At 46.1% G+C, this 21,721-nt stretch overlaps 1 protein-coding gene across 3 annotated transcripts in view; it reads right to left on the reverse strand.

Moving 5' to 3' along the window:
* Positions 1–21,721, reverse strand: part of PIK3AP1 (phosphoinositide-3-kinase adaptor protein 1) — a 123,889-nt gene that overhangs the window by 61,311 nt on the left and 40,857 nt on the right. For all 3 annotated transcript variants that reach the window (XM_056120368.1, XM_056120367.1, XM_056120369.1), the window contains one exon: positions 3,451–3,590. In XM_056120368.1, the coding sequence (XP_055976343.1) occupies positions 3,451–3,590 (140 nt within the window). The remainder of the gene's footprint in view (positions 1–3,450; positions 3,591–21,721) is intronic.

The following is a 21,721-nucleotide window of genomic DNA, read 5'->3' on the forward strand; positions in this document are numbered from 1 at the left end:
ACTTCCAGGAGTAATTCCTGAGTGCAGATCCAGGAGTAATCCCTGTGCATCGCCGGGTGTGACCAAAAAGCAAACAAACAAAAAAAATTTTTTTAAAGTTCTTTATCATGTTCAGGGTCAACCAAGGGACCTGCAGTATCAGCATGCCCTGGAAACTAGCTAGAAGTTCAGACCCTCTAGACCCCCTGAACGAGGACCTATATTTTTCCAAGAGTCCAAGTGACTCACATAGCTCACTGTTGGTAAGGCACAGATCCAGAGAATTCATAGTTTCTGCTTCTTACCAGAGCAGGGAGACAGATAGGAGGGGCCCTGGCAATCATTCCTCAGGATGTAATGAAATCAAGATGTGACTCAGAGAAGTTTTTGTATAGTTCTGAAGTAGCTAAAACAAGAATGAAGACTGGACCCACTTGGTGGACACAGGCTAAGACTCCCATGCCAGCCCTTCCCATGCCAGAGAAGGCTGGGTCCAACTCCAGAGAGAAGATACTCCAGCACAACAAAAGGCCTTGATAAGAGCAGGAAGGTGGGGGCCACCGAAAGTTCAGAGCTCTTTCCCTTGATGACACTCTAGTGATGGGCTTGTAACTACAGACAGCCCTAAGTGGGAGCAGTTTGAGCTATAAAAGCAACTTCACAAAGGCATGTAGAATGTTTCCCCATTCTAGGGGTTGCCACATCTCAACTTGGGATGTTTAATTCCTTTCTTTTACTTTAAAGAGATACTCTCCAAGTCTTTCATCTCTGGAAAAAACTATATTCTCCCTTGATCAAGTTAACATCTCTTTCTCTCCTCACAATCTATAAATGAAAGTGTTTTTACTTCACTATAAGTCTCCCAAAATTCTTTTCTGGTCAGAAAGCAACAGACCAGAAAGAACATAGCAGCGGTTATGGTTAATTTCCCTTTTCCTGCAAAAAGCAATACTTTGCCTGAGTTCCAATGGCTCTCCCAGAAATCAGGTGATTGGGGGCAGGGATTAATTCCCATGCCATGTAGAACAAGTGGACTCAGGAGCACTCTGGCATAGAGCTGGTGGGATGCAGGCATCCATGTTGTGTGGGCGCTCACGACACATTTTATCAATCCTGACTCTCCCAGACACTCTGCCAGGTGACTGATGTAAAGAGGAAGATGGTAAACTCCCTTCTCAAGTCTGCCACCTCTCTTCACCCCACGTCACTTAAGTCACCTGCACCATTTTGCTCTTCTTTGGGGTGATGGGGGCTGGGCAGGTTAGACCTCACTTCTTTTTGGAGAGTAGGCTACTCCCATCCTTGAGGTCCATTTCCAGTGGTTCTTGGGAGACCAGGCAATGCTAGGGGTGAAAGGGGTCTCTTCTTCATTGGACAAGAACCACTTACTGGAGGATAACTTTCCTAAGGCATTGACTACCCTGAAGAGATGTTTTACCTTGCTTCGCACTCTCTGTGGCTGCCAAATGAAACAATTTCATTTTATTTTGCAGGGAATGACTAGGGAATGACTCTTTCAAGACATTTGAACTGGGAAGAAAGGATAAGCCCTGCAGAAAACGGCAAAAGAAGTGATTTGGGGCCATGGCTAATCCGCAACTGTTTATGCTAAGATTGTGCTGGAAAATCCTCAGAATAGTCCTCTGCAACCAAAAGAGGGAGAGATAGGGTTCTGCTCCCCACCCTCAGACTGCTGAGACTAAATGTGAAGGTGCTTTTGATTGACTCATTTCTCACTGCAAGCCCCACCCAACTCTCCCTCCTCCCAGTAAGCATGGAAGAACCAGAGAGAAGAATCAGGTGTCCCTAACTATCTATCAGGATCCAACCCAAGTGCAGTCGCCCTCGGACTCAAAATCCCAAAAACCCTGGGTGAAGGGGAGTCAGACTGGAAGAAGGATTGAGAGCTGAAGCATGGAGAGGGGTGGGTGCAAGCATCATTCTGTGGTCCTTGCCCGCCACCCACAGGCACCTACCCGTCTGATGCTGGACCTCGGCAGGGGAAAGGCAGGAAAGGGCGTGGGGACAGTGAAAGAAAACTGCCTGCAAAGTAGGGCTGGTACAAAAAGGCGTGAAGTAGGCTGAGAACACAGTGAAAGTTGGTGACTGGCAGGGTGCATGTCTTGTCATACTGCTTCAGGTTCCTGACACCAGATTCTGATTCAAGGCAAGCTGGAGACACACATTTTTATGCCTGAATTTTAAAACACAGTGTAGCCCCAACTGGACATGTCTCTGAGTTCCATCCCAAAGAAGCAGTTTGCAACTACCCAGAAGCCAGACCTTGTCTGAGGCTTTGAGGCCTGAGGTTGCCCAGAAAGGTCTCCTACTGCTGTGTAGCTATTCATGCACACTTTGCCAAGCAAATGGTCCATTTGCACAGGCAAGCTCTTTGCAGTTCTCAACTGTTTCCCTTTTTTTGTTTTTTTGCTTTTTGGGTCACCCCAGCAATGCAAAGGGGTTACTCCTGGCTCTGCACTCAGGAATTACTACTGCTTGGGAGACCATATGGGATGCTGGGAATTGAACCCAGGTCGGCCGTGTGTAAGCCAAATGCCCAACTCACTGTGATATTACTCCTGCCTCCCTCTCAACTATTTTCATCAGGAAAGGGAAGAGAATGAAATCTATCAATACTGAGATATGATTGAATAGCAGGGGCCCACTGATTGGGCCATCCCATTCAAGACGCCTGTTAACTATGCCCTAACCCCTAGAATGTTAGTTATGGTACCTTTCAGCACTTATTGGACCCCATTAACCAGCAGTGTTGGCCAGCCAGCTTCAAGGCACCCATTGTGCCATGCCAGTTAACAGAACAGCAAGTTAACAGAGAAGCAATTGGACAGTTAACAGAGAAGTCACCTCTGTTCACTGTCAAGTTCCCTGTGCTTCCAAAGTGCTGGTATGGCAGGATCAGGCCCAGGTGGTCTTAAATTAATGAACATTCTCTCTCTCTTTTTTCTTGATTCGGGGGCCATACTGACAATGCTCAAGGTTGCTCCTGGCTCTGCGCTCCAGAATCACTCCTGGCAGGACTCAGGAAACCATACAGGATGCTGGAGATCAAACCTAGTCAGTCTTGTGCAAGGCAAGAGCCCTACCTCTCTCCAACTGTCTCTCCAACCCCTGAAGAACATTCTCAAGCTCAGCTCTCTTAGATTGAACAGAGTGAAGATCAGAGTGAGGACTGGGGTACCCAGGGCAGTCAGCATGCAGGAGAACCCCTAAAGGAGGACTGAGATAGCACTGAAGTAAAACAAGAGAACACTACTCCCTCTGTGAAATGAAGAGCCTGAAAAGCCTGTGATCTCCAATAGACTCAGCCGCCCCCGGCGAGCCTACCCCACAGTGACCCCCATAGTCCCAGCCACCCCCCCAGCCTACCCCATAGCGACGCTCCATAGACCCAGATGCCACCCCCCGAGCCTACCCCACAGACCCAGTCACCCCCACAAACCCCCAGCCTACCCCACAGCGAATGCGGTCCGGCTGCACCACCATCAGGCTCCCAGGGGGCGTCTCCTGTGGCCGGCTCTGCTGCTGCTTCGTGCAGGGAAGGGCCTTCTCGTCCTCGGGCTCAGTGTCCGTGACCGAGTCGCAGCCAGAGTCTAGGGAACAGAGACACCACTGAGTGGACACAGGTGGAGGGAGAACTGGAGGGTATTTATCTGGCACTCTGTGAAAGCCCCAAACATCCCCACAGAGAAATGGCTCTGAATATCAAATGCAAGCTGCAGGGAGCAACTTAGGGAGTCACAAAAGAAACCAAACGAGAGAAAAGCCACCCATCAAGGCCACAGAGGTGCAGAGGAGGCAGCTGCTGGCAGTCGCGGGCAGGTCAAGGTGACAGGCTTCAGAGATGCCAAGCAGGTCGCTCTGATGACTCCAATGCCTTAAGAACAGGCTGTCTGCTTAAATTTTATCTTTGGAGGGCCAGACAGAGCACTGCAGTACATACTGGGCATGCACTATAGAGTTTGACCCCAAACACATGACCCCTGAGCACTGCAGGGGTACACTGGTGGCCCTTATACTGCCTAATCTGAGAACTGAGGTATCATGTAAATTTCTGGACTGACCCCTCAAGTCCACTCCTTGGTGCCCCCAAATAAATAAAGTTCCTCTTCTAAACATCAAGTAAACCTGTGCTCTCCATCATTTCTCATGACCTCTCAAGCAAAGGTGAGAAGCAATTATCTATGTGTCCCCATGTGTGGGCACTGAGGCACAGCCTGCCCTTTCAACTTCTCCCAAGGCACACTTTCTCCCAGAGGAAAAGTGGCTGAACCTCCTCGCTGAACTTACTAGCATAACAGGACAGTTACTAAAAAAGAAGCGTTAGAAACATGCTAAGAAGTTTGCATATTTTAATCCAATTCATATAGAAACACAGAAAGTGTCCCTACATGACAAAATCAACAATGGGGGGTAGGGGACAAAACTCTCTCTGTTTTCAAATAAAAGACTGCACATCACATATGCCTCCTTGCACTGAATTTTAAATAGCATTTAGACCAATGTGCTTCTTTAAAATATTCAATTTTCTTATACAGGAAATACTACTTCGCTTACATAGATATTACATCTTCTACCACTAAAGCTTAAGAAATAATAAAGGATAGCCCCGTTTTATATAAATTTTATAAAAATTAAACAGCACTTATATACAATAGTCTAAAAATCAAGCTGCATGCTCATAAAAACTTATTGTGTTATAAACAGAGCATATAACACAAAATAAGTTAGGACGAAATAAAAAGAAAGTGGTTGGTGAGAGGAAAGCCATGAGTCAGCAGAGGTGCTAGAAACAGTCATCTGAGGTGAAGGGTGAGGGATAAAGGGAGTTGAATTAGAGTTCTTCCTGATGCTCATATACCCAAAAACAAAATTTAGACAGGTTACAGATTTAACTTTTAAAAAAATAAAGCAAGTTTTAAAACATAAAAGATGAAAGTGAGTGAAAGTTTTACCATCAGTTTGGATAAAGATCTGTCAATCTCATAAAATTGAATAAACATAGCAGGCAGGGTGTCTGCCTTGCACATGGTTAACCCAGGTTCAATCCCCAGATGGTCCCCCGAGCATTATCAGGTGATCCCTAAGAACAAAGATAGAAATAATGCCTAACCACTGCTGGGTGAGGCCCCCAAAACAACAACAAAAGACAAAGCAACCCAAATCCTATCATGAATAAATGTATATTCATCATAAAATATGTTCAGTGAGCAAGGAATAAAATACCATTGCATGCTACAACATAAATACTGAAAACATCATGTTGAGTGAAAGAACCAGCCATGAACGATCACATACTCTATGATTCTAACAATCTGAGATGTCTAAAACAGGCTAATCTATAGAGGAAAGGAGAGCAGAGGTTTCCTAGGATTGGGAGATCTGAGGGTCAGCGTGATTTGGGGGATGATAATAAAAGGGTATGAAGTTGCTCTTGGAGGTGATGAGATATTCTGGAATTAACTCTGATAACATTTGTACAAAATGCAAATACATGAAAAACAATGCACCACCAGGCCCAGAGTGAGAGCTCAATGGGCTGAGAGCCTATTTCTCATGCAGGAGGTCTGAATTTGAGCTCTGGCACCACACGGTCTTGAACACCACCAGAAGCGACTGAAACACATGGCTAGGAGTAGCCGCTGAATACCATGGTGTCTGGTCCTAAATAAAACCAACTGAAACTAACAGCAAAAATATTTAATCAAATACTTTCAAGGGTAAATTATGTTAACACTGTAGTAGCATTGTCCTCCCATTGTTCATTGATTTGCTCGAGCGGGCTCCAGCAACATCTCCATTGTGAGACTTGTTGTTACTGTTTTTGGCATATCGAATATGCCACGAGGAGTTTGCCACGTGTGGGAGGGATACTCTCGGTAGCTTGCCGGGCTCTCCAAGAAAGGTGAAGGAATCGAACCTGGGTTGGTCGCATGCAAGGCAAACGCCCTACCCACTGTGCTATCGCTCCAGCCCTAAATTATGTTACATGAACTAAATGAACTAAATTTCAATAAAGTTATTACTATAAAGTCCAAAATCAAATCACAAATTCTGGAGAAAAAATAACTGAAATAGGGGGCTGCCAGGATGAATGGTGAGAGAGAGTACAGTGGGTAAGGTGATTGCCTTGTACACAGATGACCCAGGTGTGATCCCTGATACCTCATAAGGCTCCCCAAGCCGGCCTAGAGTGATCCCTGAGCTCAGAGCCAGGAGTAAGCCCTGAGCACTGCTGGTAGGCAATAACCAAAATTTAAAGAAGTAAATAAATCTGGCAAGGAGTTAATGTCTTTAATACACAAAGCAGTCAGAGAAATATCTTTTAAAAACACACCAGTAAGTAGATAATACACAAAAGGAAAGTATAAATTAAGCCCCCATTCAGATTAAAAATCATTTATTATCAGTTGGCATCATGGGATAAAAATTAAAATAAGAGTAATTTTACTTTTTCTAATTAGGAAACGTTTTAAAGTAGATTTGGTTTTAACTTTTATGTAAATGCATGTAACATTAAGGGGAAAAGGACTTATATATGGTAGGATAGTCAATTACATAAAGAAAAGTTCATTTCAAAAGGTCAAGAAGAAAATGCATGAATTGTGTATAATCCTTTTCTCCCTCCCTTCCTCCTTCCTTCTACCCAATCAGTGTTTCAGGGACTTCTGAATCTGCCACACTGAGAAAGCACTGTGTTTGTGGTGACGAGAACGGTAGCAACTGAATCATTTCTCAAGCCTGACATAAACATCCTTGACTCTAATAGTGCGTACTTGGTAGGTATTTCCTCCACATTCAGAGGCCACAGAAGCAATTCCTTTCAGTAAGTCCCTTCATTCAGTCACCTTAGATAGCTTCTGGCAGCTAATTCGTTTCAGGATCTCAGAACACCATTCATCCTGGCAGCACTAGTGGACAGCACCTATAGCTTTACACCACAGATGGGACAAGACCCAAACTGCTTCGGCTGATTCAATTTCCTTTACAGGAAATGCCAACACAGACAGAGGCACCACTGAAACCCACCTGACCCGGTGGACTGACCTCAAACTTCCCCACTTCGACATGTTTTCTCTCAACCCTTTCCCGTCTGGAAGATAAAGTCTCCTTTGCTGCCTTGAGACTTAAACAACAAATGGGTGAGCAAAGACACTTGGAAAACCCAAGTAAAAAGGACAGTCCCCTGTGTAATTATCGAGACATCAAGAATAGCCTCAGTGCTTAAAAAAAAAAAAACTATCTCATGAGCTCCAGAGAAGCTGGAGATATTTTTTTTAATTTTTATTAGTGAAACACCATGAGGTACAGTTGTAGACTTACAAATTTTTGTGCTTGGGTTTCAGTTATACAATGATCGAATATCCATCCCTCCACCAGTGCCCATTTCCCACCACCACTGATCCCAGTATCCCTCCCACCCCCCATCCCTCCCATCCCACCCTGCCTCTGTGGCAGGGCATTTCCTTAGAAACTGGAGATATTTTCTTTCTATATCTGAATCCCCAAATCTTACAATACAGAAGTGGCAAATACTTGAATTTAATGGCTGAAGCTGGTATCGCTAAAGGACTCCTGCTTTCTCCAACCAGACAACCCCACATAGGGTGTATGACTTTTTGTCCTTGCTGCAAGCTCAGTGGCAGTTTTGATTCCAAACAGCTGTTAAGGCTTCCACCCACTTTCTGGGTCCTGTCTACTGTCACTGTCCTCCCCATTGTCCATCGATTTTTCTTGAGCAGGCCCCGTAACGTCCCATTGGAGACTTGGAGACTTGTTACTGTGTTTGGCACATCGAATACTTGCCAGGCTCTGCCGTGTGGGCGAGATACTCTCAGAAGCTTGCCGGGCTCTCCGAGAGGGGCGGAGGAATCGAACTCGGGTCGGCCATGTTGGCTGCATGCAAGGTAAACGCCCTACCCACTGTGCTATCGCTCCAGCCCCCTGTCTACTCAATTTTTTTTTATATTATGTTCAAGTTGGGAGTACCTCAAGTACCCTGGGGATCTAGAGTGGATGTGACCCTATGCTTCTCAAATTAATATCAGCTATTGTCCTTCTGAACTTTATTCCTAGCCTTGCATCTTCACTGTTTCCTAAAGTGAACAATGACCTCTTGCTCTGGGGGAGGGGTTGGGGGAGGGATCTGGGTACAATCCAGACTATCAGTCGTAGCCTCAGATGCAAAACTGATGGATGCTTTCTGCTTGTTCATTTAAAGAAGATAGATTTCTAGGAGAGAATGACTGATGTTTTGTTTTTGTTTTTGTTTTTTTTCCTGTAAAGAGGGCAGCAAGCCAAATAAGTTTGGGAACCTCTAATTTTGATGATAATGTCTCTTAAGTCAGGTACAAGAAAATTCCAGACAATAAGCACATTATAACCTTGTTATAATGGTGTCTGCCACATGAGTGTGATGACTGTGTGTGTGTGTGTGTGTGTGTGATTGCACACACGCAATCACTCTGCAGCTAGGTTACGTTATTCTGAATGTCAGGGGCTAATGAGGAAAGAATTAAAGGGGCAGGGTAGTATGTAAATGAGGAATCTGCGCCAGGTGATCAGAGAACTGCCCCTATTCTGCTTCATCTAGAGAAATGGGGGTTGTGAGGGGAGGTGTCCATGCCAGAATGACACAAGGGGGCTGCCACAGGCCCCATCCACAGCATCAGCAGATGCCAGAGCCTCATGTCTATACCTGATGCTGCCTCGGCAGCCTGGCCTCACCTGGGATTCCGCAAGTGTGTCAGTTTGCTTTTTGTTTAGCCTTGCCTGTAGATTGTGTCTATTTGTTTGACTTTCTGAATTGGGAAAGAGCAATCAGCAAAAGGTGTGAAATATTTTTACAGGTACATAGAGCAAATTCAAAATAATTTGGCAGCAGAAAGCTTCAGAACGTCTTTTCCCTTTACGGGGAAGGCGAGGTCTGAAAACAGAGTGAATTCCCAATAAAATAAGTAAGCATATGCACACTGACACACACTCAGTCACATGGCCTAGTTCCCACCCAAATGAGAGTGCTGGCAACACTGACTACAATCGCTAATCCTAGGTACCAACCATCAAATATCGGGGTGGCAGCTTAACAGAGACTCACTCTTACTTAATCCTCACAGCAAGCCCCTGAGAGATGAAACCTCTGTACCTCAAAGGACTGTAGCAGCCTGTCCAAGGCCACATTGTCAACCAGCAGAAAGGAGGGGGAGGACTTGGTCCCTGAAGTCTCTGCCCTGCTTCCTCAGGGGACATCGTTCAGGGCAGGAAGTAGCACCACGGTTACTCCAACCCTGCTCCAGGGTGCCACTATGGGTCATGACACGTGGTCTGGATGTTCACTCATGAGTGTTTGGCGGGACTCTCTGGTTCAAAGCAAATCACCTTGGCCCCTAAGCTGCATCAGGACCGACAATCACATTCCATGGTCAGGGAGTCAAGCCAAGAGTGAAGCTATTTAAACGTTCCCAGACCCAGCCAGCGTCTCAGTCTGCAGAGGCTGTGATCAAGACGTCCTCTCTCATTTTGCAACTAAGTTTTCAGACCGTGGGGCTTCCCGTCTTTTTGCGGCACTGTCCAGTACCCAGTCTGTCTTTTATTTGCATTTTCTTTACTTCTGTGATTCCCTTCTTTTCATATCACAAGACACATTTTTTTAAACCATGAATTGTCTTTAAAAATAAATTTACTTTTTTAAAAAGGTTACAAATGGACTTTAAAAGACATTAACCAAGGGCCAGAGGTGTAGCTCAGCAAGAAAGCACTTGCTTTATATATATGAGACTCTGGATTCAACTCCTGGTACCAATAGCCTCTACAAACTTAACCTAATAAATAAAACAGAAAATATAGAGGTGATGGTTGAATAATACTGTGTATATAATTAAAGCCAGGGAACAATGTATGCAAAAATCAGTTAAAATAGCAAGTATTATATCATATATAGATTGTCACAAAAAATTTTTTTGGCTTATTGTCACACCAGGTGATGCACAGGGGTTACTCCTTGCTTTGCACTCAGGAATTACTCCTGGTGGTGCTCAGGGGACCATAAGGGATGCTGGGAATCGAACCTGAGTTGGCCGCATGCAAGGCAAATGCCCTACCCACTGCACTATTGCCCCAGCCACAGATTGTCACAATTTTAAAACATACAGATACCAAAAAATCCCACCCATACTAAATTAAGCATTTTATTATTATTATTGTTTGCTGTTCAAATACTAATTCAGTTGACACTGAACTGAGCATTTTAAATGCACTTTATTGGGGACAGAGAGATAGCACAGAGGGTAAGGCACTTGCCTTGCATGCTGTCGACCTGGAATTTTATTCCAGCATGCCATATGGTCCCCTGAGTGCAGAGTCAGGAGTAACCCCTGAGCATCGCCAGGCGTGGTCCCCAAATAAAACAAAACAATAATAAAGCACAAATTGATATATCTCAGTCAAGCTATTAAGGAAGATAAATCAAACCACATGCTGGTGATTCTCAAATGACTGAAATTTGGGAAAAGCTGGATTATGTCATACTGCTGTTTGGTTAAGCTGCATTTATTAGTGACTTTGAAAAGAAGGTACATGGAAGGAAGGAAGGAAGGAAGGAAGGAAGAAAGGAAGGAAGGAAGGGAGGAAGGGAGGAAGGGAGGAAGGGAGGAAGGGAGGAAGGGGAGTGAGGGAAGGAAGGGGAGTGAGGGAAGGAAGGAAGGAAGGAAGGAAGGAAGGAAGGAAGGAAGGAAGGAAGGAAGGAAGGAAGGAAGGAAGAAAGGAAGGAAGGAAGGGGAAAGATCTGGTAGTACAAACATGCTGACTTATTTTCTCTGTTTGGGATGACCAAGGAAAAGAAAGTGAAAGAGAAGAAAATTAAAGAGAAATGTTTTAACTAAAAGTGAAGTTCAGGGACTGGAGCGTTAGCACAGCGGGTAGGGTGTTTTCCTTGCATGCAGCCAACTTGGGTTCGATTCCCAGCATCCATATGGTCCTCAGGCACCGCCAGGAGTGATTCCTGAGTGCAGAGCCAGGAGTAACCCCTGAGCATCGCTGGGTGTGACCCCCAAAAAAGAAAAAAAGTTAATTAAAAAAAATGAAGCTCATTCCACCAAATTCATCAAAACCATAAGGAAACAAATTGTCACTGGGGCTGTGGGGGTGCATGTGTGTCTTTGAGGTGGAGGATAAAAGTGGGGCTCATCTATGTGTGCCCAAGGCTCCCAGTGGGGTTGACAAAACAGAACAATGCGGGGTCAGAGATTTCCTGGAAAAATGCACAGTGGGCGTCCAGCAATTCGGGAAGTGCATCCCTGGGGCAAAGGAACCATGTTACCTCTGATTTGTATCTGGTTCAGGGAACCAGAATTAACCATCACACAGACACAGCAGGAATAGTCTTGGAAAAATTTCTGAGGCTTGGAGAAATTTCTCAAGCATGGAAAAATTTCTGGAGCTTTTTTTCCCCTTAAATTTTATTTTTGACTCAAGCACTATAATTGACAGTTATTCATGAGCTTCCCCCCCCCCCACCCCATCCCAGGATGAAATTCAGGCATAATGCTGTCATCATAACAACAAGCCCTTTAGCGGCAGAAAAGTGAATGGACTATGCATTAATCCACGCCACCATGCCTGCCCGGAGGGGAAAGGATGTTGCTCCCTTCCACCTTTTTCCCTCTGGAAAGCAAGATGGCAACCGCCTCGGAGCTTTTTGGAAAGCCAGGTATGAGCCTATCGTGACGGGGCGACTGAAACCTCATGGGAAGGGGGGCATTCCCGGCTCATCCTTCACGCCCTACTAAGGCCACAAGTTGCCCCCCATGAGCAGCTCTCTGGCATGGCCATGGCTCCAGAGCCACAGAAACCAATCTCATAATTATCTGACTTTGGCAGAAATACTTCCAGGCTTATTAAGTAAAATACCAGAAATCCAAAATCATTTGGTTCTTGTAACCAGCTGTAGGAAACAAATTATTTCACAATGCCTTTTCAGCAGGTCTGATTTTGGGGTGTAAACTCTAAATAATAATGGTGCATCTTTTATTGAAACAATAAATAACCAAAGTGGATAGAGTGTTAACTAGAATTCATCTGCCTCACAGGCATTGGGAGGGTTGGGTGGGGGTTATGTTGGGGTTCTTGGTGGTGAAAAATAAGTGCTGGTGAAGGGAAATGTGTTAGCTGATTGCATGACTGAGACTTAAACCTGAAAGCTTTGTAATCTTTCCCACAGTGATTCAATAAATGAAAATAAATAAATTTAAAAAAAAACAAGTCCTTTACAGGGCCTGAGAGACAGTACAGCGGGTCGTGCGCTCGCCTTCTACACAGCTGACCCGAGTTCGATCCCCAACATTCCACAGGGTTCCTCGAGCACTGCCAGGAATAATTCCTGAGCGTGGAACCAACAGAACCCCCTGAAGATAGCCAGGTGTGACCCTCAAACAAAAACAAAACAGTCCTTCTCAAGACACAACATCAAATATTCTGGAACCTGAGCTGAGAATGGATACTCCTCAGCACTTAACATCTATTGCACATCAACAGCTCCTAGAATGTGACCTCAGGGGCCTGGCTGACCATTTCCAACTGACCTGGGAGGATGGTGGGCTGCAAGAACACACCGGGGGGCTTAGCAGCAGGCACTACCCTGGAGGGGACCAGAAGGACAATTCAATGCAGAGCTAATGATTCTCAGAGAAGTATTGACTCATGAAAGGAAAAAAAAAAAGAGACCCAGAAACTTATAGAGTTGAGAAGAACTTCATGAAGGATAAAGGCAAGTTTGCTTATGCTGAGTTAAAAGCACGTTGGGATGCTGAGTACGTTGGGATGCTGGGAAAGGAAAGAACACTTTCTATTTCAATGAATAAAATAATTCACAAACCATCCCTTTCTTTCTGCAATGCGGAGTCAAAACCTCGTGCAGGCCCCTCCAGAAATTTAAGGCTGGAAAGTTTTCTGTTCCTGACCATAGAGAAAGAACCGCACACGAGATTCAGTGGCTTCGCTCAGACTTCAAGAGACACAAGAATAGCTGCAGAATAAAACCAGCTACCCATATTACAGTCAAACACAGATTATGGTCACCAGTGGTCAAAGAAGGAGCTAGAATACCCAAAGAAGGGCCAAGCGAGACCCTGTAAGGCAGAGCAAATGCTGGTGGTTTGGAGGAAGCCTCATAGGAGCTGAGGTTGGAGAGTGTATGATGTGTTTGAACCATGCAAGCGATGCGGGCACCTTCTACCTGGGGTTGGGGAGAGGGGTCAGAAAGGACAGGAACCCTAGGTGTCTGCAGAACCCTTCTTGAGTGTCACTCAGAGGGATCTTGTTGTTGAAGACGGCAGCACAGAGCATTCATGAGAAAAGGAAATTCTGGAAAATGTAGTTTTGTTTTTCTAAAAGTGGAAGGGGTTTCTTTGCTGGTCTTTGAAACAGCTCGTTACATACAAGCTGCTGGTGTGAGCTGGGTCAGAGCTGAGGAGGGAAGCAGCTGACCCACTCCCCCACCCCCACCCCCTGCCCGACTCCCTGAAACGAAGCACCTTCCAGTACATAAAGTCACTGTCATCGAGTGTCACCAAGCTAACATCCTGCTCGACTCGCTTTCAGGAGCAAGTAAGCTGCTATAATTAACCTGATGTCTGAAAATGTACCACAAGCATGGTTTAGAAAATACTTAGAAAAATGATTCTCAGGCTGGGGAGTGGGCTCAGCAGGTTGAGCGTGTCTTTGCAGCCTGGAGGTCCAGCCTCTCTCTCTGGTACCACCCGGTTTTCCCCAGCAGCACACAGAGCCCTCGTCCAGAGCACAGACCCAGGAATAGCCCCGAGCACTACCAGGAGTGGCCCCAAACCCAATTTTTTTTTAAAAGACAAACAAAAAAAAGAATTCTATTTAATTTTTAAATTTGTTTTGTTTGGGGGGACCACACCCAGCAATGCTCAGGTAGTATATACTCACCCACCTAGCTCTGTACTCAGGAATCACTCCTGGTGGGCTTGGGAGACCATAGGAAATTCTGCAGATCGAACCTGGGTTAGGTGCGTGCAAGGCCAATTGCCATAACCACTGTACTACTCTCTGGCACCCAAACTATTCTTTTTTAAAATAAAGGTTGACTTTTGTTTGTTTTGTCTTTTACATTTTACATTGATTTACAATGGAGTTATAATGTTCCAGTTTATAAGGGGTGTCATATAATACCTCTAAATGTGTATAGGATTCACTACAGCCGCCAATGAACTTCAAGTGCCATCCTATCCCCCAAAAGAGTCCCCTGCCCACACCTCTCACCCCTAGAAAATGATCCTTAAAAGAACTGAGCCTTTATTCCACTGTGCATTGTGTTAATGCTCGCAGTTAGCTTAGAAGACCAGTGTCCTGTCTAGTGCCATAGCCTTAGGAAGCACAAAAGAGTTGCTCCGTAGGAGCACAAAGCAGGCCACACATCTGGTGGTGACCACAGACACCACAAGTGTGGATCCATATGAAGGAGCTTTAGCCACTTTGCAGATGTGTGTGGGCTCTTGGGGGGATGGAGGTGAGAAGCTGCAATGGTGGGACCTAGAGCTTGAGTTTTTGGCCCCTCCTCCCCCACCAGCTTCCTGGCAAACATCAGAACTGCTTTTTCATTTTAGTCATCACCCATGGGTCTTTCTTCTTCCTTGTTCACCCACCCTAGCTAGTGGGTATTGAATTTCCTACCACAATAACCCTTTTATTAACAAAGCTCCCAAAAGAAGGAACAAGTATAGGCAACCTCCAAGTCACCAGCTAACCCTAAATGACACTGTCACCAGAATTTGGGACAGGGGATCAGCAGAACGTCAGGCTCTGGGTTACCACCTGTCTTCCCAGCACAAAAGTTAGGGGAGGGGGGAGGCGATGACTGTGTGGTGGTGTGAGTGTGACTGACTGATCTCAATCACTACTCTTGTCCCCGTATTGCCATCATCCTCATAACACCAAAAATGTAAGACACAGTCTTTGCAGACAGACCCCGGCTCCGAATTTTTAAATAAACTCATGGAGGCCACTTCACCTCCCGAGAAATGAGATAAAGATCAAAAAGGAGGAAAGAAGAAGGAATCCACTCTTCCCGGAAGCCCACGCCAACTTCCTGCAGCAGAGGACACTGCTGGCGTGCCCAGCACCGCCTGGCTCACCTGTCCCCTCCAACCAGCTGTGCCCTCCACATGTCCATGTCAGCTGCAGGCTTCTGAGGTGGTGGATTTGCAGCCCTGGATAGAAGGTTCTGGGTCAAGAATCTAGTGTCCACCAACCTGTCTTTTCCAACTTAGAAAGACTCATTATTCCTCATTCCCAAGGGAATTCTCCTGGCCCCCCTGGGAGGAAGGGCAAAGGGCAGGAGGAGAAGAGACCCCAGTCCTCCGGGACTCTGAGTTGGCCACCACTTGCTCTAAGTGAATGACTGCAAGTGTTAGTTTTGTTTTTAAAGCGAAGAATCACGGGTTCTTCTTGTCTCCTCCCCAGTCTCACCCTATCTGCTCTTCAGCCTGGACAAAAATAGCCCCATAGCTGAGGCTGCCACGGCAACCAAGGAGAGTGTAGGCTCTCCCTGGTCCACCAATGATAAAATCTGCCATCAACCCTGTTCCAATTTCAACCTTCAGGAAACTTGGCTGAGTACTAGAACCAAGTTCCTCCATCGTCCATCAAGAAGCCCAAGGCTGTATGGCGTTCTCACTGGGTCCCGTGCCCCAGACCTTTCACATTTGTTCTCACTTGTTCCTTGCCAGGTCCCCAGCATGTGTAGCAGATACTATCTCCATTTCGCAGATGAAAAAATCGGTCCCATGAAAGGATGTGAACGGATGGGACCTCGGTCATTTACTGGTTGGTTTCAGGCAGCAACTTAGCACTCAAGAAATCCCAGACACTCTCCTAACCAGTTCCCAGACTGACAGAAACAAGACCCCACTCGGAGAATATTCTGGGCAAGCTGTGTCCTGGTCACAGGCTCTAGTTCCCTTAACCAATCTCCAGGATGAAGCCGGAAGGGGGTAAGAGCTACCCCACCAGGGGAGTCAGATTTCACAGAAACCCACCAGGATCCCCAAATGCCACAGATGCCACGTCTCTGGGGATGTCTAACCCAGGACAGCTTCAAGAATCAAGTTGATCAGGAGTTTAGGCAGGCACACGTCTGCATTTCAATGACCACCTGAGGGGAGGGCACACCCCCACCCTCCAACCTCCCACCACCCCGCCACCCCCCTCCAAAAGTACCCTTTATTCTGGAGACATGCAGGCCCCTGTTTCATTGCCCAGGAAACCCGTGTTGCTAACAAAGCAGGAGTTACCACAGCCCTCACCAAGGTTTCCTCTTTCTTCATGTCCTTCTGACTCTTAAAAATATGCTTCCTCTCTCTATGTAAATTTCCTCCAAATGGAGGCACCAGCTGGTAATGAGGCCATTAATAACTAGTCGTTAAACAGGCTTCTCATGGTTTCCTGGCTCAGGAATCAATTCTAATCTAAACAGATACCGATGTCTGAATTGACTTGTGTGAGGACAGACAAATGGGCTTTGTTTGGGGAAAGCCTCAAAAAGCAGCTTATTTTCACCCAGCCAAGACGTGAGAGGCCAAAGGCAACCTTAGATCATAGATAGAACCAGGCGTGGGAAATAGAGAAGAAATGTCCCTTCCTTTTTTTCTCTCAATAGTCAAGCTTCCAGGAAAGACTGCCCCACCTCTGCTGACCTTTAGCACTGAACTGGCTGAAACTATGAGCTCGGACAGGTCAGTTTCACTTTCCATTCTTAGGAAAAGTAACTTTCTCTCATTTCTCACCATAAAACACTCTATCTGGCTTCATGGTATGGCAAGGCAGGGTGGGAACACGAGTATCCTCTGTGATCAGCCTTTAAAAAATACAGAATATGAGTTTGGGGACATAGCACACAGGCCAAGGAACCATGCTTTGCCTGCATGAAGGCCCCATGTCGAAGACGAAAAAAACAATACAGAAAAAAAGATGGTACTTCAAATTCTGCTCATTATGGCCCAAATGAAAACCCCTCTAACTCAGGAACTGCTGATTAAGCCCAATAATTAAAATCTGTATCACTATGGGAATGACTTGAAATATAGTGCATAATCTGTTCGGGCAACACACTACTGGTACTTCAGAGGGTTCTAGAAGACTGTGAAGTCAATGAAGACACACAGCCTCTTCCATCATCACCGCTTCCATCCATCAGGCAACTGTGACCTTCCCAAGTTTCAATGACCATTCTTTTATAGTTTTCCTTTTTTCTTTTTTCACTTTTTCCTATTTCCTTTTCCAGTGCCAGAGATTGAACCCAGATCCCATGTATTTGGAGCATGGCTACAGGTACTGGAGCAGAAAAGACCTGACCTTGCAAAGTGGTCCTGAAGTGAGACCTCACAGAAGGGAGTATCTGGACAAAGTTGGCAAGAACAGGGTGTCAGCACCAGATGTCTAGTCTTAAGCCTCACTTGACCTACTAGTCACATGTGCCCAAGACACAGAAACTGTCACTTATGTTTAGCAGGTCCTCCTAACTGCAGCATTTAGCCTTGATTGGGACTGGACCAGGGCAAAGCAGAGTAGGAAAGGTAATAGGCCAGTAAGTTTTTGTGACTGGACCTTTCTGTAAGCTGAGACCCTCTATAAAATATGTGTATATTTGGCAATAAAGTGAACAGCCATCAGCTGCTCCCGGAGGGTGTTTCTCTGCATGCCCGTCATCCTTTGCCCCACGTCTGCCTGGACCCAGTTTGCAACGTGTCTGGGCACCTTGAGGAAAAATTGTTCCCCAACTCATGCGTGTACGGAATGCACTTTATCCTAGTCCCTCCATGGCTTTAAAATGAGAATATCTCTACCTGAGTAGCCTATAGCACAGGTTTGTTGGGAATACACCAGAAGCCCTTTGAAAATGGAAAAGCAAAAGAGACAGAGAGATAATACAAAGAGTCAAGCGCTTGCCACACACATGACTGGCCCTGATTTGATCCCAAGCACCATACATGGTCCCCAGAGACTCCTCAGTAATGATCCCTGAGCACACAACCAAGGATAAATCCTGAGTCCCACCAGGTGTGAAAAAAAAAATAAGACAAAGTGAAATATCTGCTTGTTTTTGGTCTAATCCATCTGTTAAATGATAGTTCCTATGAGACTGTGGAAAAATGGGCAAAGATATATGTCAGCAGCCGAAGTCTAGAGCCAGCCAATCAAATGCCAACCGGGATGTTGTTTCTCAAGCAGCCCAGGAACGCAGGCACAGAGACAGAAGACAGCAGAGGCCCGGGAAGTTCCAGTGGGGTAGCAGCCAGTGTGGTACTCCAGGACCAAACAGGCCCACCAGATGGTCCAGCGCACCACAGTGGCCAAGTTTGAAAACGTGGCCCCAGCAAGCGGCTTGCGCTCAGGTTCCCGCTACAGTACAGCACCCGCACATCCTTTTCACAGTTGCACCAGAGCACGGGAGATGGCAAGGACAACACTGGACAGCAGCACGCACAGGGCAGCCGCCGCTTTCAGACCCAACACCACTGCTACCTACCCCGTGTCGCTGGCTCCAGGCCTCAGTTTCCCCAGGTCCCAAAATGGAGCTGATGCTCTCTAGTTCATAGAACAGCCACCTTGAACTTACAAAATGCTTGAAATAGCACCACGAAAGCACTGCCAAACCACCAGCAATTAGTGTCATTTATCTGTCCACTGAGTTGTTCTCCCACCCAACGATGCTGTCTCCGAGGGAAGAGTCCCTGACATCCATCTCTGGATCCCCAGAGCCTAGCACAGAGTGCGAAATCAATAAATGTTTCTTGCATGAATGGACGAATCGATGATGGAGATGAGCCAATTGCCCGTTGTGACTAGCAAGAGAGAGCAGGGAGGGAAGGGCACAGGGAGACCACCAAGACTTTCTGCCTTTTAGTGAACTTTAGTGAGCTTTTAGTGTGGACTCTGGAGAGAAACAGGAAACTCTCCTGCCCCAACACCATTCCCATCTCCATTTGTGCTAACAGACTGAGTCAAGCGGCTTTGCCCTGAAAAATCTGCCTGTTCCACTGCGCTGCTCAGGTCTTCTGAGATGTTAAAATGAGATGTGGCATGCAAAAATTTATTATGAAAGGAGCCGGGCCAGAACATGGGATGAAGCCAAGAGCACAAAGCAGATGGGGTCTAAGCTGGAAAGATGAGGGCACAGAAGGATGAGCAACCCAGATTCCTAAGAGGGCCAGGGGAAGCTCTGGAAGCCTCAAGGTTCAATTCTGGCTCTTGCTACCTTATTCAAGTCACTCAACTTCTCAAGATCTAGTTTTTAAATCTGAAAATGATAAGCACAACCTCTCAGGACTGTTTTACCTGACTGTTTTATCTCCATTAACGGCAGCTTTCACACTCCGCAGACTACATTATTATTAATAATAAAATACTTCTATTAGCAGTTAGAACACAAGGTTGCCTCCACTGTTGTCAGACTTGGATTTGAGTCGTGCGAGTCTTCTAACAGGGGCATAAGAGAAGCCTATAACCGGGATTTGGCAGTATCACAAGTTAAATAATAAAACCAGTTTGTCTACAAATAAAAGGTCAGAGGGACTTTTCTAGTTTGGTGATTTCCTGACAGGAAGGCCAAGATGGAGGGGATGTGGTGGGGGGGAGGGAGATTGTGCCCAGAATTCGTCTACAACCACAATCCCTCTACTCTCCTCCACTTACTGTGGTTCTTCAGCAAGTGTCCCCGGGCTGTCCCCTGTCAGCTTTCAGTCTTTGAAGGAAAGTGGGGTCAGAAATCACTATCCCCCGCCCCCCAAAAATCCCATACACCATCCAAGAAAGAATAAGATTGTTGCTAAGCTCTGAAAGACACAACTCTGGAACATCTTGCTTGCTTTTGTCTCTGGCTTCAATACTTCGGAACTAACTGCTGGCACCTGGCCCCTCACCTGAAGTCAACTTCCTGGTTGGGAAGACAATGGCACAGGGCAGTGAAAGTTTTCATGGAGACATCGGCCCCTTGTGTCTTGGTGATAGTGATAACGAAGAAACAAGGCCAGGCGCCCCAGACAACTGAAATGATGTTCCTACTCCTCCTACATCTCAGAGGTCTTTTTTTTTTATTCCGTTTTTTCTTTTTGGGTTACACCCGGCGATGCACAGGAGTTACTTCTGGCTCATGCACTCAGGAATTACTCCTGGCGGTGCTCGGGGGACTATATGGGATGCTGGGAATCGAACCCAGATCGGCTGTGTGCAAGGCAAACGCCCTACCCACTATACTATCGCTCCAGCCCCTTGGAGACCTTTTTGCTACCTATTCCCCATTCCCAGAAGGTATATATAGACACAGGGGTCCTGGCAGAAGGGAGTTGGGGGCGGGAGGGCAATCTTTGAAATAATGACCTTCAGTTTCTTGTTGACTAAAGTCAAAATTAAACTAAATGATATCAATTTTGTCTAATAATTAACAGCTTAGTAAATCTGATTAGACTCCCTTTCAACATGATATTCTCCACTTACTTGACAGGGACTTTTCCAGGGAATTTTAAATTTCCATATTGGATTGAATATTCAACAGCCTGATGAGGGATACAGGGCAGAAAGTAAAGGGGAGCTTGAGCTTACGCCATCGAGATGAGCTGGGCCTGAGGGACGAGAAGTCATGTTCTGAACGCGGCCGGAAAGCCACAGTGCTGTCAACAGGAGGACACTTTCTCAGATGTTGCCCTGCCTCGAGCACGGAACCCCTATTGGCTCGTGACTTCTGTGCACAGCGAGGCCAAACCCACACCAGCAGGCAGGGTGCCCAGGACAGAGGATGTCACGTCAGGGGGACAGGCTGACTGGGCCATCTCCTGCCCCCGTTTTACATAAAAATCTCTACAGCACCCTGCCTCTTGTCAGCAATCCCTCTCATAAAAGTCATGTCTAGTTTCCTTGCAAATCCAAGTTCTTCAAACATGGCCCTGTGGAGGTAAAACCCAACACAGTCCCCTTCCCTCAGGTCCAGGACTGAAGAGAGCTCAGGAGGATGGAGCGCAAGCTTTGGTACATTCTCAGCACCCCAGGGTTGCCCAGTGACCCCCAAACACAGAGTCAGGTGTATCTCCGAAGCAGCACCAAGTGGTCTCCTACACAAAAACTAAAATATCCATTCATCATCCCCACCCATGGCTCACACTTGCCCTCATTCAGCTGTATTCTTTTAAGGCAATGGATGAGAGGCTCGGAGAGGTGGTTCAAAGGGCTGAAGCTCCAGGTTTGATCACCATCACTACATGGTCCCCCAAGCACATCCAGGAATATCCTACCGCCACTTCCAGTACTGGGAGGTGTGGTACACTCACCCCCACACACACACCTCAAATTGTGGCCACTGCAATTTGTTTCCAGGGTCCTATTCATCCCTGATTTTCCATGAGTGCCCTCCTACCAGCCTTGCCAACTATATTCTCCAGTATAGATGATTCCCAAAAATGTTGCCTTTTGACCTACTGAACAAATTCTTTCTGACTGTGAGTCCTGAGTTTGAGAACAAAATGCAGTTTTCACTGTTAATTTATATCTAATTAGAGAAATTTAATCAACATCTGGGTCAGAACCCCCAAAAAATCTATCCCATTATTTTGGGGGTTGGAATGATAGTTGGAATGATAGTTGGAATGATAGTTGGGTATCTCTGCTTTGCACGCAGCCAACCTGGGTTCAATCCCCAAGATCCCATATTGTCCCT

This window comes from Sorex fumeus, unplaced genomic scaffold (genome assembly GCF_029834395.1).
Source record: "Sorex fumeus unplaced genomic scaffold, SorFum_2.1 ptg000043l, whole genome shotgun sequence".
In the NCBI taxonomy this organism is placed as follows: Eukaryota; Metazoa; Chordata; class Mammalia; order Eulipotyphla; family Soricidae; genus Sorex; species Sorex fumeus.